The sequence below is a fragment of the Marasmius oreades genome, chromosome 7 (genome assembly GCF_018924745.1).
Source record: "Marasmius oreades isolate 03SP1 chromosome 7, whole genome shotgun sequence".
In the NCBI taxonomy this organism is placed as follows: domain Eukaryota; kingdom Fungi; phylum Basidiomycota; class Agaricomycetes; order Agaricales; family Marasmiaceae; genus Marasmius; species Marasmius oreades.
Window position 1 is genome coordinate 864,165 of NC_057329.1, and position 25,936 is coordinate 890,100.

At 47.5% G+C, this 25,936-nt stretch overlaps 15 protein-coding genes across 16 annotated transcripts; 5 read left to right on the forward strand and 10 right to left on the reverse strand.

Moving 5' to 3' along the window:
* Positions 1-264: 264 nt before the first annotated feature.
* On the reverse strand, positions 265-1,959 carry E1B28_010979 (uncharacterized protein). Of its 2 annotated transcripts, none has more exons than XM_043155967.1 (8): positions 1,845-1,959; positions 1,710-1,783; positions 1,460-1,646; positions 1,218-1,407; positions 1,058-1,152; positions 877-1,001; positions 661-814; positions 265-605 (listed from the first exon to the last, which is right to left on the reverse strand). In XM_043155967.1, exons 3-7 carry the CDS (start codon positions 1,482-1,484, stop codon positions 695-697), a joined length of 555 nt encoding a protein of 184 aa, XP_043005751.1. In that variant the 5' UTR covers positions 1,485-1,646; positions 1,710-1,783; positions 1,845-1,959; the 3' UTR covers positions 265-605; positions 661-694. The 2 variants fall into 2 exon arrangements, with proteins under 2 accessions (XP_043005751.1, XP_043005750.1); XM_043155966.1 differs by having other exon boundaries at positions 265-507; positions 565-605; positions 1,710-1,959.
* A 194-nt stretch (positions 1,960-2,153) lies between these two features.
* E1B28_010980 (uncharacterized protein) lies at positions 2,154-2,388 on the reverse strand (the record flags this gene model as incomplete). The annotated part of the gene is made up of 2 exons (XM_043155968.1): positions 2,154-2,344; positions 2,382-2,388. The coding sequence occupies 2 exons, from the start codon at positions 2,386-2,388 to the stop codon at positions 2,154-2,156; spliced, it is 198 nt and encodes a 65-aa protein (XP_043005752.1).
* Positions 2,389-2,959: 571 nt separating this feature from the next.
* E1B28_010981 (uncharacterized protein) lies at positions 2,960-4,190 on the forward strand (the record flags this gene model as incomplete). Its single annotated transcript, XM_043155969.1, has 3 exons — positions 2,960-3,115; positions 3,166-3,751; positions 3,818-4,190. Exons 2-3 carry the CDS (start codon positions 3,552-3,554, stop codon positions 4,188-4,190), a joined length of 573 nt encoding a protein of 190 aa, XP_043005753.1. The 5' UTR covers positions 2,960-3,115; positions 3,166-3,551.
* Positions 4,191-4,279: 89 nt separating this feature from the next.
* Positions 4,280-5,555, reverse strand: COQ4 (Ubiquinone biosynthesis protein). Its single transcript, XM_043155970.1, has 4 exons — positions 5,345-5,555; positions 5,065-5,291; positions 4,371-5,004; positions 4,280-4,317 (listed from the first exon to the last, which is right to left on the reverse strand). The coding sequence occupies exons 1-3, from the start codon at positions 5,532-5,534 to the stop codon at positions 4,573-4,575; spliced, it is 849 nt and encodes a 282-aa protein (XP_043005754.1). The 5' UTR covers positions 5,535-5,555; the 3' UTR covers positions 4,280-4,317; positions 4,371-4,572.
* A 12-nt stretch (positions 5,556-5,567) lies between these two features.
* Positions 5,568-7,499, forward strand: E1B28_010983 (uncharacterized protein). The gene is made up of 6 exons (XM_043155971.1): positions 5,568-5,884; positions 5,943-6,239; positions 6,339-6,692; positions 6,752-6,897; positions 6,960-7,069; positions 7,140-7,499. The coding sequence occupies exons 2-6, from the start codon at positions 6,189-6,191 to the stop codon at positions 7,181-7,183; spliced, it is 705 nt and encodes a 234-aa protein (XP_043005755.1). The 5' UTR covers positions 5,568-5,884; positions 5,943-6,188; the 3' UTR covers positions 7,184-7,499.
* Positions 7,500-7,799: 300 nt separating this feature from the next.
* Positions 7,800-8,297, reverse strand: E1B28_010984 (uncharacterized protein; the record flags this gene model as incomplete). The annotated part of the gene is made up of 1 exon (XM_043155972.1): positions 7,800-8,297. The coding sequence occupies one exon, from the start codon at positions 8,295-8,297 to the stop codon at positions 7,800-7,802; it is 498 nt and encodes a 165-aa protein (XP_043005756.1).
* A 16-nt stretch (positions 8,298-8,313) lies between these two features.
* E1B28_010985 (uncharacterized protein) lies at positions 8,314-9,082 on the reverse strand (the record flags this gene model as incomplete). Its single annotated transcript, XM_043155973.1, has 3 exons — positions 8,314-8,505; positions 8,564-9,000; positions 9,055-9,082. 3 exons carry the CDS (start codon positions 9,080-9,082, stop codon positions 8,314-8,316), a joined length of 657 nt encoding a protein of 218 aa, XP_043005757.1.
* Positions 9,083-10,458: 1,376 nt separating this feature from the next.
* E1B28_010986 (uncharacterized protein) lies at positions 10,459-11,636 on the reverse strand (the record flags this gene model as incomplete). The annotated part of the gene is made up of 5 exons (XM_043155974.1): positions 10,459-10,597; positions 10,672-11,056; positions 11,126-11,366; positions 11,418-11,498; positions 11,562-11,636. The coding sequence occupies 5 exons, from the start codon at positions 11,634-11,636 to the stop codon at positions 10,459-10,461; spliced, it is 921 nt and encodes a 306-aa protein (XP_043005758.1).
* A 223-nt stretch (positions 11,637-11,859) lies between these two features.
* E1B28_010987 (uncharacterized protein) lies at positions 11,860-12,896 on the reverse strand (the record flags this gene model as incomplete). The annotated part of the gene is made up of 6 exons (XM_043155975.1): positions 11,860-11,970; positions 12,035-12,121; positions 12,176-12,304; positions 12,358-12,612; positions 12,665-12,781; positions 12,831-12,896. 6 exons carry the CDS (start codon positions 12,894-12,896, stop codon positions 11,860-11,862), a joined length of 765 nt encoding a protein of 254 aa, XP_043005759.1.
* Positions 12,897-13,149: 253 nt separating this feature from the next.
* E1B28_010988 (uncharacterized protein) lies at positions 13,150-15,673 on the forward strand (the record flags this gene model as incomplete). Its single annotated transcript, XM_043155976.1, has 6 exons — positions 13,150-13,504; positions 13,554-13,768; positions 13,828-14,078; positions 14,136-14,436; positions 14,491-14,814; positions 14,873-15,673. 6 exons carry the CDS (start codon positions 13,150-13,152, stop codon positions 15,671-15,673), a joined length of 2,247 nt encoding a protein of 748 aa, XP_043005760.1.
* Positions 15,674-17,157: 1,484 nt separating this feature from the next.
* Positions 17,158-19,901, forward strand: E1B28_010989 (uncharacterized protein; the record flags this gene model as incomplete). The annotated part of the gene is made up of 19 exons (XM_043155977.1): positions 17,158-17,267; positions 17,332-17,358; positions 17,518-17,596; positions 17,682-17,738; positions 17,801-17,811; positions 18,014-18,032; positions 18,094-18,136; positions 18,263-18,328; positions 18,455-18,607; positions 18,664-18,723; positions 18,781-18,813; positions 18,871-19,002; positions 19,063-19,161; positions 19,218-19,256; positions 19,315-19,362; positions 19,420-19,446; positions 19,503-19,543; positions 19,600-19,625; positions 19,688-19,901. The coding sequence occupies 19 exons, from the start codon at positions 17,158-17,160 to the stop codon at positions 19,899-19,901; spliced, it is 1,284 nt and encodes a 427-aa protein (XP_043005761.1).
* Positions 19,902-20,309: 408 nt separating this feature from the next.
* Positions 20,310-22,066, reverse strand: E1B28_010990 (uncharacterized protein; the record flags this gene model as incomplete). Its single annotated transcript, XM_043155978.1, has 2 exons — positions 20,310-21,800; positions 21,854-22,066. 2 exons carry the CDS (start codon positions 22,064-22,066, stop codon positions 20,310-20,312), a joined length of 1,704 nt encoding a protein of 567 aa, XP_043005762.1.
* A 267-nt stretch (positions 22,067-22,333) lies between these two features.
* Positions 22,334-23,366, reverse strand: E1B28_010991 (uncharacterized protein; the record flags this gene model as incomplete). The annotated part of the gene is made up of 4 exons (XM_043155979.1): positions 22,334-22,438; positions 22,488-22,574; positions 22,626-22,754; positions 22,806-23,366. The coding sequence occupies 4 exons, from the start codon at positions 23,364-23,366 to the stop codon at positions 22,334-22,336; spliced, it is 882 nt and encodes a 293-aa protein (XP_043005763.1).
* Positions 23,367-23,908: 542 nt separating this feature from the next.
* Positions 23,909-25,009, forward strand: E1B28_010992 (uncharacterized protein; the record flags this gene model as incomplete). Its single annotated transcript, XM_043155980.1, has 7 exons — positions 23,909-24,017; positions 24,076-24,190; positions 24,252-24,436; positions 24,489-24,510; positions 24,560-24,597; positions 24,647-24,786; positions 24,839-25,009. 7 exons carry the CDS (start codon positions 23,909-23,911, stop codon positions 25,007-25,009), a joined length of 780 nt encoding a protein of 259 aa, XP_043005764.1.
* A 45-nt stretch (positions 25,010-25,054) lies between these two features.
* Positions 25,055-25,279, reverse strand: E1B28_010993 (uncharacterized protein; the record flags this gene model as incomplete). The annotated part of the gene is made up of 2 exons (XM_043155981.1): positions 25,055-25,132; positions 25,181-25,279. 2 exons carry the CDS (start codon positions 25,277-25,279, stop codon positions 25,055-25,057), a joined length of 177 nt encoding a protein of 58 aa, XP_043005765.1.
* Positions 25,280-25,936: the final 657 nt, after the last annotated feature.

Here is a 25,936-nt window from a genome sequence, read left to right on the forward strand (position 1 = left end):
TCTCCCACGCCCCTATCACCGACCAAGCTCGGAGGTTCCATGTTTCATACCTCAGTATTTCTAAGCAGTTTTGATTTGCAGCTTCACTCATGCTTTACCTTCTACGCCCGTGTGTGAACAACAAAAAAGACACTCCAGATTCTCATTGCGGGTGTCAAGTACTGCCGCAGTGACAGCATCCATGCTTCTGGGTCGCCGCCCCCATTCAACGAACAAAGTTCACCATGAAGTCGTGAATGATTCAACTCCATATATCTTTACAGATGCAGGGTATCATAGGATATCTTCCGAGTTACGATCGGTGATGACTAGTAATCAACATGTCCAATGCTGTAGTCTCGAATGGGAGGGAGCTTCCCTGTTCCATAGGTAAGCAGAAGTAGTGGCTCACCGACTCTAGACTGGCGTATCACCAAACTTCATTTATACCCAACCTGACCTCGCGGAGCACCCGGGGCACATGTCAAGGCCATCCCACAAACCAGTGCTGACTGAGAATCTAGACAACTGTATGTGCGACTGATTAACTTCGAGCTCGGTCACAAGGAACGACGGATGTTATACGGGTATCAATCAGAGAATGTGCCTGTAATATAATAACAGTGCTAACAAATCAAGTCAAGCCCCAGGATCGTGAGTAGGTCGGAGGACAGAACCTACTGGACAATAGACAAAACCAGGAACTACGGAAGAATCACGACTCGGTCAAGTCAATCACCTCCCCAACTATAAGCTCCCGTTTTACACTCGGTTCGCGCTTGATCTTCTTCGGTACTCTTTCCTGTTGTCGGCCTTCAAGTAATCGGATTCTCTCCTGGAATTCCAGGGTATCGTCAGGTCGACTGAAGGAAACAATCAGAGGCACCGCACACGTACTCGTAGACGGTCCAATTCCCCTGAATCTGAATCGCTACTAATGTCGATAACATCTTCCGGTCCAAGCTCGACCTCCTGGGATCGTGCTCTCTTCCTGGGTACAATCCCATTGGCTTGGAGCATTGCTTTGAGATCATGTAAGTAGCACGAAGGATCATATTTCAGGTATTAGCGGACGCACCAATTGGTCTATACCTGAAACGGAACGTCAGGAGTGGAGGGCCATAGGGTTTTGACTCTATGAACCGAGCTTGACTTTGTATGTCTTGTCCTAAGCTAATGAGCGGTTTATCGTCAAGGATAGTCAGTAGACAAGGGGGGAATGTTGTAAACCCTCTCACGATGTTTGATGGTCAACTGCCTTCTTCGTTCGTTCATGGACCGTTATTTGAGTAGGAGCATTTCTTTTAGTACCGCTGGCAGTCCACCGTGAAACATGGTGATGACTGGGCGCAGAGATCTCGGTATGCCTAATAATGACTTTTATCTCTCCTATGTCGGGCGAGGCGGAGCACATTAAAGAGTCATCATCTTCGAGCGAGAAATCTTTAGGAACATCGAAACTCAGTTTTGGGGAACTAACCTGTGACAATCAAACGGGAGAACATGAACGGTCTCACTGTAGTGGGAGATGTCCTGAACCCTCGCTTACAGTGTTCTCTGAGCTCAGTACCATTTATCGGTTTGCCACCATAGGAAGTTCCGTCCACAAATACTCCTGCGTCGGTGGGTGTGTGGTATTCATTGTCCTTGATTCGGATTTCAAAAGTCTGAATGAAGGTGGGAAGGTAACTGATTGGTGAATAATGAGTTTGAAGGAATGAATTGCTTACTTTTCCCTCCTCGGATGGTATCCAACATTTCACCTCATTCTGCCCTTCGAGTACTTCCACACCGTATTCCTGCGCTGACGTTCCTGCGATTACCACCCAAACTGAATACCCTTTGAGATGAAGCATCGGACTTGCCAAGTGACGTTAATAGGCGGTAAGAAATGATAGCAAAGATTGCGATTTGCTACACGATGAGGAATTTTTGGATAAATCGCCGAAGACCTGTAAGCGGACAAACGTGGGATTCCAGATTCGAACACAGCCCCGACTCATTCACGTTCGGTCTCAACGGCCGCACCGTTCAATACGTACCTCAACCTCAACGAGTCAACTCGATGAATTTATCATTCGTTAACGCAAGGACTAAAACCTCTTTCAGCCTCCCTAGTTCCTCCAAGGCTCCACCACCACAGCGGCGCCAGCGACGGATTCAACCCTGCCAACTCATGCACTTTGTATACTCAAGTCACGCTCTCTCGGAACAGCCCCAACTCGAATATCTTGGCCCGTACGAGCAATCTCAAGCAGCTTCCCAAAGGGCTTGCAAAAAGACAAAAAATGTCGTATCACGGCATCCACTTCGTTCTGGTCGCGGACTTCGTGGTCAAAGGGAGGACAAGCTCTGAGATTCAGATCTAAGGAATCAAGGATGAGAGGTAAAGACAAGCGCACAAGACATTGTACTAGATGAAGGTGCAACAGATAATATATATCAAACGGTCCGGGAAAGAATCGGGAGAATCTTGTGATTTGGACTTGTTGCCGTTGATATGATATGTCAGAACTACTTGAATCCTGGCATCGCGAACAAAGGCACCACTAACAGGATATCAAACCAACTTGGGTTCTCGAAGAGTGGTTTGCACTTCCCGGTTTTGATACATCGTGGACAATGTTCCGCAACCGCCATGGTCTACAATAGCCTTTTCGTAAAATTTCAGATCCTTGAGGTCGGGATTGAGGACCTCCCGCCACTGGAGGTTCTTGAAAACTTGATGAAAGACCATCAGGTCACCGCTCTTTACATCGACAACATGCCATGGGCACCCAGGTAGCCAGTTCGTCATACAGTGATACACGAACCGGTGACAGGTCTAATAATCTCGTCGCTACATTTGCGATAGATGTAGTCACTCTCGGAAATGGGTGGGGTGGGCGATGTAGAAGATCTAGAAGCAGGGAGGCAAACGAAAGCATAAGGCACGTGTACTTGCTATCATATGGTATGTGGGAAGCTTACGAAGGGGAAAACTCGATGAGGAACTACGTTGTTCACCTGAACGATAAAATAGTCGCGTTCAAAAATTGTCCCTTGGATTGTGTCAAAGGATGTCAGGCTGGAGCAAAACGAATAAGTCTGACTACATCCCCAGTGAATCTCCCCGCCGATAAAACATGTACTAGAGGTAATTTTCGATCAGTAGCCCCGAACATTAACTTACTGATACATGAAAAGCCCTCAGGTTCTCAAGTTCTCTATTGGTTCCCCTACTCGAGGTTTGACTTCACCCCACATGTAGCCTGACTCGTGGAACTTCTCGGCCTTTTACTTTTTAAAGGCAGCTTAGACAGACTTTCTCGGCAGAATGCAAAAAGAATAACAATCAATCTAGAACCTGGGCCTCCTCCAACCCAATAGCCAAAGACCGCTGTTATTCACGTTTAAAGTTTCATCATCACAAATATCACAATCGCACCATTCATGGGACCCAGTATGGCTCTATATAACAGAGCTCTCAGTTCCACGAACGCCGAAAGTCCCCCCCGGATCCTGATTCTCATCAGTCCCTGTTAAACGACTGGCCGCCCTTCTTCACTCTTCTTTTTCTTGACATAACAATCATGTCTCGACGTTCGACGACAACCGCGACAACTCCCAATCAAGTTGAACGCAGCGCTGGCTCTCACTTCAAGGAACAGGACGACATCGACTGCATACAAGAGATTCTATCCAAATTTTACTTGCAAGGCGCGTCCGAGTCGTCGGACTCGCTGGTGGCATCAGAAGACGACGAATGCTTGGAGGCCTCAGACAATGAGCGGTATGTATATGCCGTGTTTGACCGTGATGTCGCGCGTTTTAATACTCCGTTTTTGAACTGAACTAGTGGCAGCTCCCACAGTCATTGCGGGAAGGGGGAATTGGAGGCGGGCGAGCTTTACGATCTGTACGGCGACGACGAAGAGGACGCTCGTTCGTCCTCGCAGGAAAGTGAAGAGTACGACGATTACCCGCCGGAAATTTCTCCCACCCGTGAGCTTCAAGGTTCTTTGCCTCCAAAGTTGCCAACGAAGGGGCAGGAATGGCTCCATTATGATGGGCGGTTGAATTATTCGTGTGACGCCACGTTCTCAAAGCCTAAACCTTCCAAGGATATCGACGTCAACATTACTGTGGCAATTGAAACCCCACTCTCAGATTACACGGGAAGATCGGGAAGCGGGGAAATTGGATGTGGGGTCGACGACATGAGAGATTAATTGATTCCTAATTTTTGTTTCGTCAATCGAGGTACGCGGATATATCCCGGACATTATCTGAGTTTGTGCTGATAAGAGGTCCTTGGAAGATAGACCGTATGAAAGAAAGGATAGAACCCATAGTCCACTGCCCTATTTTCAGTCATGTTATTTATTTAGACGCAACGTTTTGAAGTTCACCGAGGATCAGGTTGGGTGCGTGTGTAAAAAATCCAGTATTGCGGAACGAAATTTGGACTCTCAATACTCAATCCGGACAGAACGTCCGCCTGTCGTTTCGGTGTTTGTCACCTATAAATTAACTCATGAACACGTTTGATGGTCTCTTTCACGGTGGTTGTTGAGCGATACAAGCGATCCGATAACAATAATATTCCACTTATCATAGTTGCCCGACCTTTGTTGCCTCCAAATTCTTCTGATCAGTAACTATTCTTGCCTCATTTAGAGGTTTACCCCACCTCGCAGGAGGTGCATCCCAGATTCCAAGTTCCTTCTTGAGTTCCTCCGTGTTCTGCTCCCACCGTTTCTCCCAGTAGACTGAAATAAGGCACCGTGCACTACTTCCACATTTGAGTGCCCAAGGAACGTATTCTCCGAACAAACGTTTCCTTTTAGCCGCATTCAACCTTAGAGGCCCAAATAACGCGGATAGACCGGCTAACGGAAGTCCCAAGTTGACAAACTCGAAATATTTGACTGCCAATTCAGCCTCGACGTTTACGGGAAAGTTGGTAATGCAGTGGTATAAATCATGGCATTCCCGATATCGTTGCATGACGTAGGCCAGTTCTGGGTCGTCGATGTAGTGAACCTGAGGAGAGGGCAGATTTGGTTATCCTCACAATTTGAACTGAGACGGAGATGTGCTCACAGGCGTTCGTGTATCGGGAGTGACACCAGTTCTTTCTAACCAGGTAATATACGAACGACCAAAAGTTCCTTCGGGTAACCTTGCAAGGGCTTCCATGTTGACAGTATTCGTATTTATTCTTGGTCTGTCCTTGAGGATCTGTCTGCCTTCAGGGCTTTTGAGCATGATGTCGCGTAAACGAGGGAGAGCAGGTCCTGCTGTAGTTTCTCCGAGGGCAGCTACCATATCTGCGAAAGGATTGAAATCAGACGGTGGATAAGAGTGGTAATTGACGACGTACCTGCTCGTTTCGGGTCTATCAACGCCATGAGGCCTGAACCGACCGCCAAAAATGCGTTCTCGGTCCAATTTAAAGGTATGTGACCAGGATATGCTGGGGTAGTTACTGAACGGCGGCAGTTCAGAACAGTGGGAGTGATGCGACAGAACGTATTGCGAATAGTTGGTGGGCGCATGATATAGGTGGCCATGGTGGAAAAGAGGTTTCGACGACGAACATTGACGCGGGCCGGACTGCGTCTCTTCTCACCCGACCATCATCCGACTTGAATTTATGTGGGATGTGGGATGTGATAAAATTCGCCGTTATTGGTGGGATTTGATCTAGCCACTTCACAAATGCTCACAGAAATTCACAGAGCCTTCACATCCTTAAAACCGTACTCCAGAACAGACACGAACAGACACACCACCATTGATCTGGTGCCATCGAAAACCATTCCATGGTGCTGCAATTCCCGCCATGATGCTCGTTTTAAGTTACAATTTTGCTACCAAACTCGTATAACAATGGCTACACACAATGGTGCACGCTACGGAGGTTTATTGATTCCTATTGTCTGTCTGTCTGTCTGTCTCTCGCTCATCGGTATTGACAGATGAATCCGGCAGTTTGATGCTTTGGCCCTCGGGCCATCTCCATTTCCTAGAACATGCATCTAAAGCCCAGATTATCTATAAGGCCACAATCACTATCGGATATGGATATTGATGGGGTGGTTGCCAGCCCGTCTCTTCGAGGGTATAAGTAGAAGTTCCTCTCATTCGCTTGACCCTTTAGAACCGGCTTCTCCCTCCAACGCAAACAAAAGAAGCTTGGTCTTTCCGCTGTTCTCTTCTCTCTTATGGTTTCCGAAATGAGTTTTCCCACCGTGTTCTGCGACATGGACAACTTGGTGCGCCAATCAGGTACTCCGGTGTCTTCGATATGTGATCCTCATGATACAAAACGCCACGCCGTCTATTTTCCTCCAAACATCGATCTTGCTGCGCAGATTCGTATGCAGGAATTGACCCAGGAATACGAAGACGACGAAACCAGCTCGTTCATATTCCACGCTCCCCGTTCCATCAACCAAGAGGACGGAGAACAAGAAACTCTCCCCAGAATCGTTACGCCTGCGCAAGAGATAGTGAACCGATACAGAGCTGGCATACGATGCAACACCGAGGAAATTTCTTCTAGTCCATCCTCCCCTTCGTCAAGCTTGCGATCCTCCACTTCCAGTGAAACCACAGCATGTACCGAGGACGATGAAGAGGAACCTAGAACTCCGGAATCCAATTGCGGACTCACGGTACCGAAGATTAGATTCCGCCAGTCTCGTTTTGACGCCCTTAATGAAATGGTTGGTTCCCTCCCTCTGTCATCCATGGTCTTCACGATGAACTCAGATCCTATCCATAGCGTGTTGAAGCCGTAAAGGAAATGAAGAAATCAGGCGTTAGCGAAGACCATCCTCTTGTTTGCCCCCGTCCCGACTGTCGGGACACACTTTCTAATCTTCATGCCTTGACGTTGCACCTCCATCTTCACGATATTGACTGCAAAAAGTAAGACTTTTGGTCTTCTTCCTTTCCAACTCTCCCACTCTAAGACCAAAGCCACTCTATAGGTCCTACGAATGCGATAAATGCAGTGCCACTTTCAAGACTCGTCGCCGGCGTAGGGCTCATTCATGTGGCACGGTGGGCTCTAAGTCTGCTCCTACAAGCCCTCTTTACGGTAAGCGAGGTGTTGTTGAATGGTTTCGCGGGAGTAGTTTTTCTCATGGTCGTTTGTTTCACTTGTATAGCAACCTTTGGAACTATCCTCTCGAAGATCACCTCATTAAACTAGTATTGATCTCCGGGTCATACCGTACCTACGTAGGTGTGGTCTTTAATACTGCAAGCTCTCTTCCCCTCTTTCTTACCCTACATTCCCTTCCTCTTGTACAATCTTATATTTTATCCAACATCTATTCTTTCATTCGTACATCTCCATCTACCAGCACTTGTATTGTAGCCAGAATATTCATGATACCATTCCTAGAATCAGTGCATACCATTGTCGTTCTTGTTGGCGTTTCGTGCATGCTCTCGGACCTGTCCTCGTAGTTTCAATCAAGTTTCGATGCACTCGGAATGGGTCAGCTTCGATAACTAGGAAGTGCTACATTATACATAAGTGAATTGAGGCCCGGGTAGTGTGGTTCTTTTGTCTGAGAATATTCTAGGGCTCAGAGATCTGTAAAGTGCACGGAGATATATTAAATCACTTTAGAGAAGACAAGGAGAATCGAGGCTATCGCCAAGAAGTACTAGTGCAAATTACCGGAATTGAGCGGCTTGAATTGTACGATACAAGAAAAAAAAAGCAGCAACTTGTACTACGTGTTCAATAGTGAAAAAGAAGAAAGTCTTGACGAGTGGTGATAAGGAAAAAGAACTATTAGTACTGTCTAAAGTCGAGGTTAACTATGTGTGGCATTGGAGTTTGGAGAGCAAAAAAGACCCTCAAGTTTCTCCAGCGCGGTGTCCATAGAAGGCATTTGTTCCATCATCCACTCACTGAAGCATTCTAGCAAATGATATCGATCAACATATCCATCTGCCTTATCCAATAAAATGCGGATCACGTTCCCTATCGCCCAAGTGTCAGCTTTCTGGGGATTATAGAACGGAGGCGGGTCTTCGTCTTCCGTTTCAAGTTCTTCCCAATCAAACCAACGCTGTACCTCCGGTGCGACAAGCCCAGAAGTACCCGCCGCTCCTTCAATGACACAAGGCGGCGGTGCATACATCACCCAGCCTAGGTCTATCACGGTGAGATCCGAGGTGTAGTGGTCGATGGCCAGGTTCTGCGGCTTGATGTCGAGGTGATAGAGGTTGTTGGAGTGTAGAAATCGGATAGCTTCGCAAAGCTGGCGAGCGATGATGTATATTCTCGTTCCTGCCACTTTGCAGACCATGCTCACCCAGCTCAAATCAAGACCAAAGTCGGGCATTGTGACCAGGTATTGGTCTGTCGGGAGGTGGTGGGGGTGATAAAAGGAGCGTCACAATATGATGGGCAGATGGATTCAACAGTTCGAGGGTTCTGAATGTCTCTAGCTCGCCATCTCCGACGAGTTTGCACCATACTCGATTTTCTTTCTCTCCTAGATATCCAGCGCCCACCTGGCAGCATGGAGCACCGTTAGTAAAATACATGCTCAATGAAATGAGTGCAACTCACCGTAGGTCCGGTCGACTTGATTTCAATATTATGCTCATTTAAGTAAACAACGATCTCTCGTGACCTAAATTGCACACCGCCTTTCTCTGAAAGTTCCTCGATTGGGCGAGGTTCCTCTACGACTAGATTAAGACATGATCCATCAGACGGAAGATAGGAACCTGCGCAGCGTATCGTCGATCTACTGTCGGCATCCAGAAACAAAAGATCTTTCAAATCGTCACCGTCCGGTAGGCTATTGAGGTCAAGGGTGGGAAGAAGACGTTTCGGGGTCAAGAAGCGTAGGTTTCGAGGCTTGTACAATTGCATGATGGTCTCGATTTCAGCCGGGAGATCGTGTTTGCCAGAGTATAAGATATCTGCTAGGAGGTCTTTCAAGAGGCACTGATGGGGAATGTGCACTTGAATCAGTTTCAGTCTAAATAAAAGTATCACGACTTGGAGTAATATGAGCTATTGTCGTGTAGAGAACTAATTGTAAAGTGACTTACGAGTATGGGGCTCCCATGGACTGTTCATAGTGAGTTCAGCTCAATGTCGAGTTCGATCTCTGCAGCCAGACGGGGATCAGACTTGTGAAGCTCTTACATGACATCCGGGCATTCCTGAACGAAATGTACCCCTCGGAAAAGCGTACCCAGCTCGTGGAGGTTGTTCGAATACTGTTCCGCTTCCAGGGCGACTGATCAACTCGGCACGTGCATCCGAGTCAAAGACCAACCGGCGCCCGGCAAACGATCGTCTAGCCCTTGAGCTGGGGCTGGTTTCGTGACCGTATTACTTAGTCTTAGGTTGGTTCTGGTTCGGAGCTTTTGGCATCCACCGGTAGTGGAGGACAGGGAAATTCAATGGGCAGTGTTTGGAGTTGCTGATCAAAGGCCAAACGGCGGGTTGACAACTTCAACACGCGGATGTGACAAGATGTGACATGGCTTCAGATCCGAACGATCATGGACCCACAAGAACCAACGCAAGAGCTACCCAACCATTGCGCCATATTATCATTAGAGAGGTGTTGAGTACCACTTTCAAAGACTCGTCGTCGGCGCAGGGCTCATTTATGTGGCACGGTGGGCTCTAAGTCTGCTCCTACAAGCCCTCTTTACGCGAGGTGTTGTTGAATGGTTTCACGGGAGTAATTTTTCTCATTACCGTTTGTTTCCCTTGTATAGCAACATTTGGGACTATCCTCTCGAAGATCACCTCATTCAACTAGTATCAATCTCCGGGTCATACCGTACCTACATAGGTGTGGTCTTTGAATACGGCAAGCTCTCTTCCCCTCTTTCTTACCCTACATTTAAATTCTTTTCCTCTCGTACAATCGTATACTTATTCTATCCACCATCTATCCATTTTATCCTTGCTTCTCCATCTCATTAAGCCTCTACATCGAAAACCAGCCCTTATAATACCATTGTCGTTCTTCATGGCGCTTCCTGCATGCCCTTAGACCACCGTCTTCAAGTTTCGATGCATTCGGAATAGGTAAGCTTCGATAACTCGGAAGTGCTACGTAAGTGCTTCGCTCGACGCTGGTTAATTGAGAGGTAGTGTGGTTCTTTTGTCTGAGAGTATTTTAGGGCCAGTGTACAGGAGACCGATACTAGATCACTTTAGGGAAGACAAGGAGAATCGAGGCTATCGCCAAACGCTGACAGGAGGACTCCTCTCTAATTGGCCGCTGAGTCGATAGCGATCATGATAAAAATTCAATGGGTTTTCCATTTCCAGACATGATGAGGGCGCTGTATACGACGCGTTAAAGCGACGAGAGGATCGGAAACAGGTAAGTAATTCTCCAACGCTATAAGCATACATTTTTTTTTTACATAAACCACAGTAGTTCTAGTAGTACTATTTACACATCATTCTCCCTCCTTCCATATCAAACTTCAATCGCGCACCGGAATTGGCAAATTCTTGTCCAACGCCTCCTCCTTACACGCTCTACCACAGAAATAATCTTCCCCGGACTGAGGTAGATCAAGACACATAATGCAAGGTTCAACTAGACCGGACGAGACTGCTTCTCTGTTGGAAATTGAAATATGAAAAAAAAGTTATTCAGTGAAAGCTTTCGCGTTTATGAGACAATAGATACACACTGACGGTGGCTCATGGAGCAATATTCGCTTGTGCTCTGTCCGTTCGCATCGACGTATACAGGCTTTCCACAGCCAGGAATTCGACATTGGGTGTTCGAAGCTGCGCCTGCCTGAGGTTGTTCAACAGGCACATTCACCAACTGGACTCCTCCGGCACTGCGTGAGGCCGTAGTGCTGTTACCGTTCTGCATGGAGTGACTGGCGGTGGCGGCGGCGGCGGCAGATTTGTTGTTACTGTCAGTGGCTTGAGGAGCTGGACCGATTGTAGCCTTTGGAGCAGGTGCGGGCGTCGGGTCTCCTGGTTTTCCATGATGGAAAACCAGTCGAGGTGCGTTTGGGGATTGTAACAATGCTTGGAAGAGAGGAATTTGGTTTACGATGAGCTCTAGTGAAATACGTAAATGATAGTGAGGTTTTTTTTCTCATTGAACGTGCGGAATTGGGGTTCACTCACTAGCAACCTCTACGGGATCCGTTGGCGCTGTGTTCTGCGGCAAGTGAATGGTGGTGTTACCAAGGCTAGTGGTCGACGCGTTCGGCTGAGAGTTGGGTGTCGCCTTCGCGGAAGAATTCTGTTTGGAAGACGTCGCCTTGGATTGTTGAGGTTTACTGTTACCACCCGATTGCTGAGCGAGGGAAGCACAGGTCTTCCCACAGAAGTCAAAGTTCTGGAATTTGGGTTTCTTCTGACAATGCTAGAGGACTGTCGTTAATCTCAATCAATCGTGGAACGATATTTTGCTCACGTTGCACATGTTTGCGGCTTGCGATGCGCATGTCTTTGAGCAGTAGTCGTGGTTGGAAAACTTTGGCTTCTTATGACAATGCTAAAGAGACATCAGAGATCGAATCGAAACGTTTAGCGACAGAGATCAAGTGTAGGAACTCACGTCACAGAGCCCGTTGCCGTTCCCAGTGGCCTTTTGAGATTGCGAAACATTGGGGGGAGGTGATTGAGCCGCCATGGTTTAAGTAGATGCGTGTAGGCAGATTAGCGAGAAACCGCCTCTTAAATGACTGGGTCTGCATCATGCATGCTTTCAAAGCGAACAGGGGAAATGGTTCAAACACGCCACTCCACGGTGCATCCTCGCTTCCATCGACAACTAGATCATCGTGTATGGCGCATGGAATCGATCTATAACATTAACTTACACACATACCACACGAGGATTCAGGCAGGTAACACTAATAGCCACGGGCATGCAGCAGACTTCTCAGCCTCTCCAATGCTTTCCCCAGCTCGTTCCGGCCCAAACGGTCTGAACCGATGCCCCAAAAGGAGTCCTTGTCTGAGTCCTGACAGGAATAGGAATGTCAGCAAATGAGTCGTGTTATACACGGGTTAGAGGGGTACGGGTACCTCAACCAACTCCGCATTTCCCGTGGATAAAAGCTCCACTCTGATGTCAGGATGTTGAGTGAATTTGAGATAGAGGGCGAGTTCCATCTTGAAGGCGTAAGCCGTCAGGTAGTCGGGGAAAAAAGCAGTGTTACGAGGAACCTTTTCAATTTTTACTTGATTCCAGTCATGCCTGACTTCGTGTTGTAGTCGGCGAGCCTCCGCAAAGACGTCACGAGGCCACGGCGAGAAGGTTCTGATATGTTTGACGAGGTCGGGGTTGTGCTCGAACTGAAGAGTGGAGTCGGAATGGAAAGCTGAAGGCGTCGTTCTTGGTGTCTTACCTTGAAGGACTGGAACAAGTGTTCGCTTGTCGGGTACAACTCTCCATTGTAATTGACAGGGTGAGGCGAGAAATTGGTGAAACCATAATATGGATCGCGTTTATGGTAGAAATGAATCGTTGAACGGCCAGCAAATGGCGAGGCTTTGGCAACGTGGAGGGGTATATTTTGATGCTTTGCTCTTCGCGAACATGTACGACTGCAATACGGATGCTGGTATCCATTTTCAACGAATTTAGGTCGATTACCACATGCCTAGACAGAGTGTGAAGAGAGTTGAACACTAATTATTGTGAGGACTCCGCACCTCGCAGAGGTCCTGATGGCCGTGAACGGTACGTTTTCCAAAAGCAATTCTTGCACAATTGCGACTACAGAATGGGTGCCGATATCCGTTTTCGACGAATGGCTTGTTACCACAGACCTGACTCGAATCAGTTGCTGTAGCAAGGTATTTGGGCGACCTATCTTACCTTGCACGATGTGGTATCAGGGCTTGGAAGCGGACGACCAGTTAATGAGGAAATTGCTCTTAGCATCTTTGGGTGAAGAGTATAAGAAGTGAAGAGCAACTATTAATGCGGAGGAGGCAAGAGGGCCATATGCCATGTGCTTAACGTTTAACGGTCGATGGAAGAAAAGCAGTGAGAGTAGTTTATAGGCCGGGCCCTCCGAGGTCCGATTTACCTTAAAAGTCGGTCAGAAACTTTTACCAAAAAGGAGCGTTATTGTCACACCATGTGACCTTTGCAGAGCCCCTATATCCCGTACGCCAGTTCATCCCTCCTCATAATGGCGTCGTACAAAATATTCTATCAATTCGGTGCAGGGGGAAGAACCATCTCCGTAGCCTTTGGCTGCTCTGTTCTCCCCGATGAATTCGTTGATTTCCTTTACGAGAAGGTGGCAGAGCGGTTTTCGACATTGGGGTTCAAAGACCCCTCATTGTCGATAGGCGAGCTCGTGTTGTACAAGACGCCCTCGAAACCGCCAGCTATTCAACACGAACCTCTTGGGTTTGATCCACAGGCATGTCAACCTCTGGACAATGCCTGTCGGATCTCCCAATACTGGCCATCAGCACCTGAACTGACGGTGCATGTCCTCGCCTATTTCCACTCCTACACGAGGAAGCAGGACGTCTTGAGTGAGCGACATTCATTGTTCTGCTTCCAAAATCTAACTCCACCCATTAGTTGCCGCACCGAACATTACTCTTGACAAGAAGAAGGAGAAACTGGTGTTTAAACTCGAGCTGAAACGGGATGGCGAAAAGGTTCAGCCCATGTGGAACACCTTTTTTACCTCGAATGCGGATGAGTGTCAGCAGGTCATCGATGGTGATTTACCGCCAGAAATCGAGAAGATTGTGGAGATGCCGAGAAAGCCACATGGCCTTCCTGAGCAAACGGTTGGCCTATATATATTTCATCGATTTTTCGTGCGTCAATTACTGACTTTTCTACACAGGTGATGAAAAATTTCAAAACATACAGTTCTTCCGATACATGTTCAGCTCTCGAACACGTCATTTCTGACGACCAAGACGCGCAAGATTACTTTGAAAACAATGATGAAATCACCCATTACCTCTCTGCTCTGAGTACCACGAGAAATCAACCAAGTGATCAACATTTGACGTCTGAATTGGCCGGGCATGTTCTAATCTATATTTTCGTGGCTCACTGGGAAGCGTGGATCCCAAGCGGTAGTTATCGTATGTGGGTTGCATCTGAAACGTGTTCACCATTACAGGATTTTGATTCTTGTTCATCCAGTAATACAGCCTTACCGCTATCCTTCCTTCTTCATGCACACAAAGAGGGAAACGTGGTTTATCGTTGTGATTTTCATCCTGGCTGGGCTTGTTTGGACCACGCACTGCATCGTTTGTTGGTAGAGTTCGAGTCCTCCAGCGATGACGAACGTAGGCTCCAGGTGCAGTTGCTATGCACTTTCAAGTTTGCATTGCTCCATGTCCCGGACCACAAGAAAAACACATTTTTCTTGATGGGACTCTACATCACGAAACTATGGTATGGTCATTGTTGGGTTGTCTACAGGGAGGAAGGTGAAAAGGTGCGCACGGTTGTCTTTCTCCCTCTTTCCGCTACTCAATTGTTATTCGCCTAGATATCCTTACACAGGAGAGATTATAATTTGAAGGTCCCAATTCAACTTGTCTGTCTCATTCGCGCTCTTTACAACTACTCGTATTATATCAAAAACGATGGTCCCGTCGTCGAGGCGCCATATGTCAATAAACTGGCTCGTGAAGTCAAGGAAAGCTATCCTAATGTGCTCAGTACCAAGACCAGTAAAAAACCTCAACTTGGTGAGAACGACGATGAGTCGGGACAGGGCGGTGAGCACCTGCAGGTCTGTAAGGCTATCGAGTCCGCGTTACTGGACTCTGGTTACGCGGTAGGCAAAAAGATCAAAGAGGGTGTTTTCCGGGTACGGTTATAATCAATTCATCATCTCCACTCACTCATGGGTCATGACCATTATAAAGGCATTGTACGAAGGAAAGCCATTCATTGCGAAACTGGTACACCAGGACGAACTATCGTTCTTGCGTCATCTGTCCTCGATCGAATCATTGCAGAAGCACACCATAGACTGCTTTGACACCTTGGATTCAAGTCTGGGGAAACTGGTCATGTTCCCTATGTACCATTCCCTCGACAAAATTGGCGTTGAGATCAACACCTCAAGTCCACTTAGCGGCTGGACCATCCAATTACGCCGACAGCTCGTGGACGGCATTGCGTTTCTTCACAAACAACACATAGCACATCTGGATATCAAACCTTCGAATCTCGTCTACGACTTCGAAGTTGAACGTCTCTTCATCATCGATTTCGACGCTGCTGTTTGGTGCAATGACATGGAAAAGAAGGTTGAAATCTGCTGGGGTACTGAAGGTTGGACAGCCCCGGAGGTCGTTCTCGACGAGAGTGAACCGGCGGGAGCGGTAAGCCCTATCAGGGTCGACTTGTGGTCGTGTGGGCGAGTTCTTGCATGGTTCGATCAGTTCTCGAGGCCATGTGCAAAGGACACCCGTTTGACGCGGCTATCAAGCCTGTTGATGGACAAGCAGCCAGAGTATAGACCTCTCTTGCATGAAATTATCGATGAAGATCAAGGTTTTTGGCACTCGGAGCGACTCATTCGAGCTCTTGACAAACACTGTGACTATATTCAATGCTTGGGGAGTGTGTCAAGCAAAAAGCGAGCACGACGAACCGATGAAGATCAAAACTTGGACCCGAAAAGACGTCGAAAGGACGAAGAGACAAATGATTTGATTTGAACCTTTCTCCGGGTAAAATCTCTATGTGCCTCCGATTACAATGTCTGTTACCTCTTCATACTCTTCCGGAGCTCCGTTGAACAGGACAGAGATACCTCTCGGCTTTGATCAGGTTTGTGTACACTCGATCCGCGTCCTATGTAACATCTTTCAAGTCTACCATCTCTTCCTGCCCCAGAATGGCACCCATCACGGGCCACTGCGTGCGCTCCGGACTCTAATTTCTCGGTGTTTCCTACTTAAGATGAGCCTGATATTCACTGATTAGGAGCGTGTATCTCTACTCACCGACGGGTTCAAGCCACTGTTATACATAAATCTGTTACTGCCGATCCGACACCAAAGTTTGTAAAATGATTTTGCTGTTGTTGTTTTATGTTTTCAATAGAAAGCTAAGCTTTCGCATCGTCGAGTGTTCCTCGGGCAGAATTAAGTTTGGATGGTGTTTTGCGTCTTCCCGAACATATCACAACTGCAATGTGGAAGCTGGTACGCGTCAAGTTCAACGAACCTAGCGTCGGTTACGGGTTACCGCCTTCATAGAAAGGTGAGTTTAGCGGGTTGACTTCAGACTAGGACTCTAGTACACACCCACAGAGGTTTTTGTTACAGTACCGTTCCGAAAATCGATCCTTCAAGTACAAAAACGACTCGCCGCGGATGGGTGTCCCGATATCCGTTTGTTCGGTGGACAGCCAGTGAAAAATGCGAGTTTGTTGAGCTGCGATACGCGAGATACGAGAGTAAGGCAGCTTGAGGTCTTCGGACGGCCACGTGGTGCGGTACGAATCCTCCTTCCGTACCGTCACCACGCTCGTTCCCTCAACTGGCTCGTCTAAGTCGTGCAACATATCGACAACATCCTTTCCCGCCCATCCACACCCTGTCTCCGGCAAACATCCGGGATTTCACTTTCATGTAAGCCTTTCCCTTGAATGTTTGCCTCCTCGTCCTCCTCACGCTCTGGCAAGATCCTTTCGACGAGTAGATAATCGACCTCGAGGACGAGAGACTTCCCTCCCGCCCTCTCAGTCGACCGTAACCCTCGAGAGCGTCGAAAGTCTCGTTGGAGCCCAAAGACCCTCCGGGCCGTTACTCATATTCTTTGCACAACCCAAACAGCTGAAGGAGATCTATTAACACTCTGATAAAACTACCTACATACTGTTTAAGAGCACAACGAACCAGTCCGAAGACGGAGGATGAGAAGGGGCGATGTACACGTGCACTTTCCCGCTTTGTGTCCTGCCTCCACTATGAACATTTGAACCGCTTAGTTTATTCCAGGCTACGCCACATCCAAGAAGGTCCCTTGTTGCGGAAAATCAAATGAATCCTGCTCATTTATCGAGAGAATTTATCAATTCCAGACGTCAACGCCGCGCAGTTCTCCCGTTACGTTTTTGGCCCCGTACTGAACTCAGCCTCACCCGTTCCTCGCTTCTTCATCTTGCAGGATGTGCTAGTCCTTCGACTCGGATGAAATGCTGTCCCACCGTGCATTTGGATTTGATTACCGAGCTTTCATCGCAGCATACCAATCCATATCAGATATAATATCACCGTTGCTCAGGGGCACGGTCTTCCTTCGCCGGTCGCCTTTCAACTTCTCGCTGGTCTTGGCACTTCCGATCTCAACGTGAGCCGTTTTTGGTTAGTCACCGTGAGCAACGCGTTCTAGACGTGTGAGTTCCAACTGTTCTTATGCTTCCTCTTTACCGCTTTGACGAGCGTTCTGTTCCGACGTGACTCGTTTATATATACCTCTCGTTCTCTCTCTCTTCTCAATAAATGCCGTATCGAACTATTATAGGGACTGATTTTTTTTTTGCTTTGCTTCGCAGTCGGGAGATCGTCTCCTTGTGTGCGGGGTGTTGTTTAGCGCTCTTCGATCCCGCTGTCGTGATTATTTCAAGATGGCAGGTAAATACCTTATCATTTCGAATGTCGTACGACTCCTGTTCATCTGTCGATGGTCGTATTGACACCTGGCCACACACCATCCTAGACGTTCCATTACGGTGGTAGATTATGCGTCGACTTGGAACCGAGCAACGATTCGCAGGTTAGTCCGAGTCTCATTTAGGTCTATTTCTGCTTGGTCACTGATTATGTTCACATGTCTAGCTTGTTTCTAAGTGGAACGACAACTAGAGGCCTTAACTCAACCGTATCTCAAGTGTTTACCCGCTCTCTAGCCATATATTCTTTCAGTTCAACTTTCCCCTGCAAGCACCCTAGTCCTCGCCGGAAGTTCTGTTCAGCAACACCCACCCGGGCACGCCATTGATCCTTATGATCATCATTAGGAGCTCAAATTCCTCTTGTAGTGCCCTGTAGGAAACTGGACGGACCCAAGGTGCTGTATCGAAGTGTTTGATCTATAGCCTCATCTAACTGTCATGTTAATGGTCTCCTAGTTTCACAGGAATGACATTGGCCACTCGAGTCATGAGTTCGATGGTGTGTATTATTAGGTTTCTGATTCCATTACTGATATTTAAAATGTCAATATGGCCGAACTTCTCCAACGCTACTTGGATTCACCGCCCTCTTTCCGTCTTCTTTCTACAACGATGGCTGACACAGATGCAGGCAAGATTGTGATCCAAAAGATAGTGCGGGCGATTGACCATCACCAGCTTGTCGCAGTGAGTTATTTCAGTCGACGTTGTAAATCACTAGTAGGCTAACTCGTCTTTTTAAGCGTATAGATGGTTCGTACAACCTGAAGTCGGAATATCAGTTTCTTAAGAACCTTACATGTACATGCCGCTACAGTCTTTAACGCTACGCTGCTGGTCTACGACGTGATCGTCAATCTCCCGGTCGAGATTGAGCATATCTGGATGAGAAAATGGTCTCCCCTCACCGTTCTTTACATTCTCCAACGTTATCTGCCATTTTTCGATGTTACGGGGTTGGCCTTTCACCGTAAGTGAATATCTAAAATTTAGAGGCAACCACAAAGGTAACTTTCTGATACACAGATAACTTCGGAGCAAATTTAAGCCCTCGTTATTGCACCTTGAACTACAAAATTACTGGATGTATGACTTTACGCTACTCTACCTTGGTCAATGGCTTCAATGCTACCGTTCATGCAGGGTCCTTCGTTGGCGGCGTCATGCTGTCTGAAAGTAAGTCAGTGTTACGCTTTTTTTCAATATATGGGATTTACTTCTTTTTTTTTTAAGTCGTTCTGACTCTCCGTCTCTGGGCAGTCTGGGAGAGGAGTATCCCAGTGGGCATCGGACTTCTTCTATTCTTCCTCGCCTGTTGGGTGCCATGTTTTGTTGTGTTAACACGATTCCTGAACGCCATGGAATGTGAGTCTCTTCTTCCTCCGTTGTCGTGCAGAGTTCAATTCAATCCAATCCCGTGACTAGTCGCAACTCTTCCGTTCCCTGATATTCGTGGATGTTTCATAGCCGGTGGAAGCGATATTCTATATTTGTGCTGGGTGTTATTGATGGTGTATGAAACCGGTGAGTCATCCATTCGTTTGTCGCCTGGAGCCCCGTGGGTCAACGCGTATTGTCAGGTACATTGGTGATGATTCTCATTCCCGGAGTCGCAGCGTGTACGCCCCTCCCCCCCTCACTAATGGTCCAAGCTGCTTCATGTCATCCTCCCTCTAGATCAGAGGGGTGGAAGATCGGAACTTGTGCGAGCTGTATATCAGGATGGTTAGGCCACCGCTTAGAACCGTCTTGCCCGTGCATTTAAACTGATCCTGAAACCAGGCGTTATTTACTATGCCTTCATACTCTGTGAGCATCTGATATTGAACTGCTCGTTATTATACTTGATTTCTCAACTTCTCCAGTAATCTCGACGATTAATGTGATCGTCATCCATATTGTTCCGGTAAGTAACCAACACACCCTGGCCTATATCAGTCGATTATAATTATTATGATCTAGGCCGACCTTATCCATCTTTTATCTTCGTACGTAGTACCAGCCTCCATCCTCGTCACGTCCCAAATTTAAGTTACTGCCTATCATATAGGTTCGAACGTGTATTACATTCCCTCCTGACCAGTCGCGCAGTCCTTCATATTCGTCAAATAGCCTTGCAACATGCCACTACTACCCAGACGATGTCGAATATTCAATTCACAACACGAGATGAACACGGGACTCTTTCTTCCTTCGTATCCGAACAGACTTTCAGAACGGTTCAAGCCGTCGAAGGCGGAGTAAATTCAATTCCGGTAGAATAAAAATATGACTTTCGTTCCCGTGTATATGAAGTAAAGGTATCCCCTTGCTCTTGATTGTGCAATCGTTTCCTTAAAACAACCGCCTGCGGTCTTGCCAGGTGCCGCCTCTTCTTCTGGCTACAGAGCTCTGCATGCATGGATGATGTGTGTGTACTCTGGACGTACAGACAGCGCATTGAATTTTTTCCTTCCTCTCAACTTTGAGCGTGCCCATCGAACAAGTCGGTCAGTGACCAATCAATGTCAGATTCCGGACTTAACAGAAGATATCGAGTATGTGTGGAAGAGACGCCTCCTTAATATTTACTACTTGGTATTCGACCCGAAGAACCTATGGGTCTCAAGAAGTTCTTTAGAGTCAGATCTTGAATTACAACTTGAATGCGACTTCAAGAGAGCAAGCGTTTGTTAAACTAGGTGTCCGAGTCCATCATCCTTCCGACCTTCAGGCTCAAGCTCAAGAACTCGCAGCAAGCTCAAACTACGAGCATTTGCACTATGGAGTCGGTCTTCCATATCCAGTATCATCTGGTCCTTTTCGTGTATGGCTAGAGCCATTTCGGACAATATGGATGTCCATTTGGCCATCCCATCCCACCTGCCCGCATCATTTCCAGAATGGTCGTCATCATCGGAATGGTTGTCACGGTTGCACTTGTGTACGATAGAGCAGCTTGGCAAAAGAAGACGGCTGAGGATCATTGCTGCACTTGACGTGTCAGCGTCTGATAAAGGCGACTTGCCCACATCCAATAGCTCAAAAGTGTTGCTGCACTGAATCATTACAGTATCTGTCGGTTCAGAGCGGATCGTTGTGTCCATCAACAGATGGATTCTTTCGATCTGTGGACAATGGGCAAAGAAGTGGCCGATAGACCAAAGTGAAGGTTTAGGTGCATCTATAGCAGAAGTAGGGTCATGCGAAAGGGTTATCCGCTTCAAGTTGGGCCATGCTATGGCCACTGTTTGGATGTCTTCGTCGCATAGGTCCAGAGCAAAAGGGGTCCTAAACTCGAAGCTGGTCATGGTCTTGCAATGTAAGATGTTCTCGAAGTCTTTAAAAGTTATGAAATCACGTCTGGGCGCGTCATCGACTATTTGCATTTCCGGTATCGCAAAGCCAACTGCCAGGTTGTCCAACATAGGACAGTTCACCGATAGAGCATGAAAGAGCTCTCGTGTCGATTTGCGGTCCTCGATGGAAGTGATATTGAGCTGAATAATGTGCAAGGCACCCAGCCAATGTTTGTCGAGAAAAGTAGTCGCAACCGCGTACGAAGTCACAAATAACTCCAGTTCTGCTAGCATCGGTAAATCAACGCAAGTGCACAGCCCCATCTCGTCCACAGCCATTGCAGGCACGTCATCATCATCATCATCATCAGGAGGTCCTTGTAGAAATCGGAGGGTCTTCAAGCTTTTTGACGTGCTGGCAAGCGCTTGCACGACATCAGAGACGTTGGAAAAGGCGGGGAGCGAAAGCGTTTCTAAGTCGGGAAGCGACCGTATAAGCTCTAATAGTGGCTCTGTATACTCCTGGCGGGGTGTCGTGTTGATGGCGAGGAGAGTCAGCCGCGGCATCTGAGCTTGAAGAGCTTCTGCAAGCAACTGCACTTCGTGAAGGTGTAGACTGTGGCCCTCGACGACAACCTCACATTCAGTGACACCCTCATGCATAAAAAGGTTGAGTTCGCAAAAGCGGCTGTAAGCATCTCTCCAATCGATAGACTTCAGGTTGGGAAACATCGGTGTAGAGATTGAACGAATTCTTGATATGACATTTAAGAGAGGGATTATGCCAGTGTCAATGTTGCCATTGAATATAATCTTTCGGACTCTGCGACAATATTTCGACTGAAAGCGACCCCAGGCTTTCACACCGGGCTGAGGATCAAAGCCCTTCGAAGTCAAGAATCAATATACGGTCCCGGCGAGACAATTGGAGAGCGCACATATTCAAAAATCCCCGAGGACTTCCTTTTCTTCTTAACTGGAGATAGAAGGTTGGCAAACGCAGGAAAATCTGACAATTCGTGCCACAAAACGTCCAGAGCGACTTCACACCACTCTTGGCAGACGAGGGCGCATCGTTTCTGATCTTTTCGATCTGTGAAGCTCAGAGTAATGACGAGGATTTCGGGCAAGCATAAAACGCGATGCATCATGGGTAGGGAATGTTGAGGAAACTGGACTAAGAGAGAAGACAATAGGAGTTCGGCACTAGGGGCGGTTTTCCAAACAGCTGTACGCAGGTGTGTTTACGTGTCTGAACTGACGAACATTGAATTCATGCACTTGCTTGTGCACGAAGGTTACCGGATTCATTCCAATCGTCAACTATAAGCAAGCGTACGATACTCCGCTTCAACACTGTTGCAGGCCAATTGCGCCATATTATCCTGTTATATAAATTATGCGGGTGTATAAGGAGTCTAGTGGCCACGGAGTTGGGACCGCAAGCGTTCCAGAGCCTTTCCCAACTCATTTCGACCACTTCCATCGTGACCAATTCCCCAAAATGCATCTTTATCCGAATCCTAAATGACACGGTAAGTCTGGGGCGAAAGATCATGAAAGTATTCATACTTCAACCAGCTCTGCATTGCCAGTAGTAAGGAGCTCTTGTTTGAGATCAGGGTGTTGGGTGAACTTGAGTTGAAGCGCGATGTCCATCTTCGTGCGTATTGTCAGTGATAGTGAAACTGTAACCTACATTTGACTCACTTTCTCGATATTCACGTCCCGCCAGTCAGACCTGACTTCACTCTGAAGTCGACGTGCTTCAGAGAAAGCGTCACTGGGTCTTTCGGAAAATGCTCTGATGTGCTCTACAAGAGCTGGTTTGTGTTCAAACTGAAAAGCCAATCAGGAAAACCACGAAGTAGGATCCAAATAACCATATACCTTGAAAGACTGGAACAAATGCTCGCTGGTGGGGTACCTCTTGCCTTGATAAAAGACAGGGTGGGGAGAAAAATTTGTGAACCCGTAGTGAGGGTTATGTTTGTGATAGAAAAGAACTTTGGGACGAGGCACAGTAATAGGTGTATTCGGTGGGGTTTGCGCATTGGAGATCGGCTTCAAGAGGGTCAGTCTTCGGCTCCGGTAGCGACTGGTAGGACAAATGGGCATGTCTTGGATGGAACGGGGCCGAGGCGGGCTGGGAGACACAGGTGTGGTCGCTGTCGGCACGTGCACCTCATTCTGAGATTTGCTGCGCTGGAATGGGGAGCCGTTGCCTCTATCTGCATCCCCAGTTGACAGTTCTGGCAGTTTCAAGGCGTTGGCGAGGTCATCGTGCTCCCATTGCGAAGCAGGAACCTCCGAAGTAACGTAGTAAGTGCGGCGCTCCTCGACAAGCTGAACTCGTGGCTTTCTACCCTTGGGAGATATGGGAGACAAAGCATCCGGGCTTGGGGGCTTGACAGGCGTCGTCGTGATTGTAATGGCCGTGTGATAACTCATCCTGGAGAGATAGTCGAGAGATAGTCTTGAACAAGAGAGCTGGAGGTTCAGTGTCTTATACTATACGCTTCATCGCCATTTCGGTCTAACTGATCGATGCAATGCGGTTTGCATGAGGCTTCCAGGTGACGGGGAACGAGGAGCATAGCAGGAGCCTGCATGAGCATGCTGATTGGGCGGCATAGCCCGAGAACATGGGCGTCAGAGTCACAGAAGGTCACAACTGGATTCGTTTTCTGCTGTCGACCGACTCGACCTCCACAATTATTCTTGCCGATAATCATCCATTATCTCTACCGTCTCCAAGCGAAATAATGCGCGAACTCAGGAGATATGGCTGTCTCTTTCATTCTATTCGTTTACTGTCGACAGGCGTGGCCACCTCGCGATAGCTAATCCGGTGCTGAAAGGCCATGATACACGCGTATTCTACGAATGAAAACTGCTGCACGGGAGGATGAGGTTGTCTGCTAAACGTTGCGCAATTTCTCATCTTCTGTCAGTTCTCATCTCATTATCGCATCGTATCTCAGAGCAGCTCCATGGGAATCCCCCAAACAGGTCCAGCTGTTAGAGATTCGAGGAGGCATACTCCGAAAGAATCTACCCGTCTAATCCCTCTCAAGACATCAAACCCAAAGTATCAAGAGAGTACGTTTTTATTCGCAGATGTATATGGAATTCGATACTTATACATGACTTAATCAAGTACGAGCGCTATTCCTCAAAGGCTGGAAACATCCGGAGAAGGACAGACCGATTATTCAAGGCATATACTTGATTGTGTATCCTTCTGAGAGGCTTGAGCCGTATCGGAAGTACAGGTTGGTTGTTTTTTAACGCCAGATTCAAGAGCGGTTTCACCATCATTATTTATTTTGCCAGATCGCATGTTGAACGCCTCAACCTTCGGTCGGGTTTCGACAAGGGCTCTAATGAGCAATTGCTTTTTCACGGTACCACACGCTTGTGTGCGCTGGGCGACAGTAATAGAAGTATAGTGCCTTGTTCCCTGTCCACTTGCTCTCTGTGCTGCATAATATCCAAACTGTATGATGTCCGGAAGTGTGGTAAGTCAAATTGACAACAAATATCGTTACCCGCGCGCTAATGTTCGAACAGGGTCCAAACATAAATTCAGAAGGTTGGACGCCACATAGTATCACATCAAGTGGCGCTAACGCACAGTACAGATTCGGCACAGGGTTATACACGACATCATGTTCCTCCAGTAAGTCCTCTGTCATCTTCTGTCTTTCCTTCTCAACTTCGATTTCTAGAGGCGGATGATTACTTTCATGCTGGAGGGAAGGACTCCAAGTACCGAACTCTGTTGGTCAACCGCGTTGTTGTCGGCAAACCTTGTATCAGACGTTACAACGCGACCAATCTAACAGAACCGCCACCCGGACACCAGTCGGTGCGACTTTGCCTCGAATGCAGCCGTATCTCCTGTGTTAATTATTCACCAGATAATCGGTGTCCCAGGCGCAGATCTGAATTACGAGGAGACAGTCGTTTACGACAACAATGCAATTCACCCGGCCTTCATGATAGCCTACACCAACACAAGTGAACCTCCCCTCCAATCGAAGGCCGCAACTTTACTCTCCACGTTATTCAAGACCCCAGTGGCGTCTTGAATTATTATAAACTATCGTGATATTTAATCTCGAGCCTTCCATCAACTACTTGGAAATCATGATAACATAGACCGGTATAATTCCATCAGCGCCTGACACGAACACTGGACTGTTTTCAGGATTCTGTAAATGATCAGTATGCTTGATCTCGAGCATTTGTCATGGACGCACCTCGTGTTTTCGGTCTACGATGGCGGTACACGCAATTGAAATGCGGTACGGCGATGTCGCCACGGTGTAGGTGAACTGGTCGGCGTATGATGGGTTCATATACGAGTATATCCCCTTTCCGTACCTGTGCACGTCAGGCAAATTGAAGGCACTGACTCCGGATCACTAACCTTCCTATATGGTATGGAGCTCCTAAACCGAGACACTCAAACGAAGATCTGATCCCGTTGCAGACCCCGCATGTCTTCTCCTTGCACGTTGTCGCCGCGTTCATTCCCATATCGCAGACACACATCGAGGAGAAGTAGGTACGTGTTTCTCCAGGATGTTGCATTGTTTTGCTAAGCTCTCGTTGTCAGTAACGTCGTAAATTTTTTTTAAATCATTCGACATACCTGAACTTTTTCTGTCGTGTTTTCGTCTGACGTGAGACTGGAATTTCGTATATCTTTTCCACCGACGGCGCTGCTGCATCGTTTTTTGACTTCCACATACTCTGGAACTCATCTTGCACTAGGTTTATTCATTTAGGATTGGGTCGCCACAAACTCCTCGTCGCTTACCTTGCTTGAATGCAGTGTCATGTGGGTTTAGAGCCTTCAGTGCGAGTGCTGGGTAAACTTCGGTATCACGTAGACACTCGTTACAGAAGACCGACCGGTATTGAGGGTAAACCTTGCAACCCTCGCAAGCCGGAACATTCCCTTTGCGAACCGCTTCCTTTCCGTGTTCTTTGGAGCAGTAGTACGAGAATTC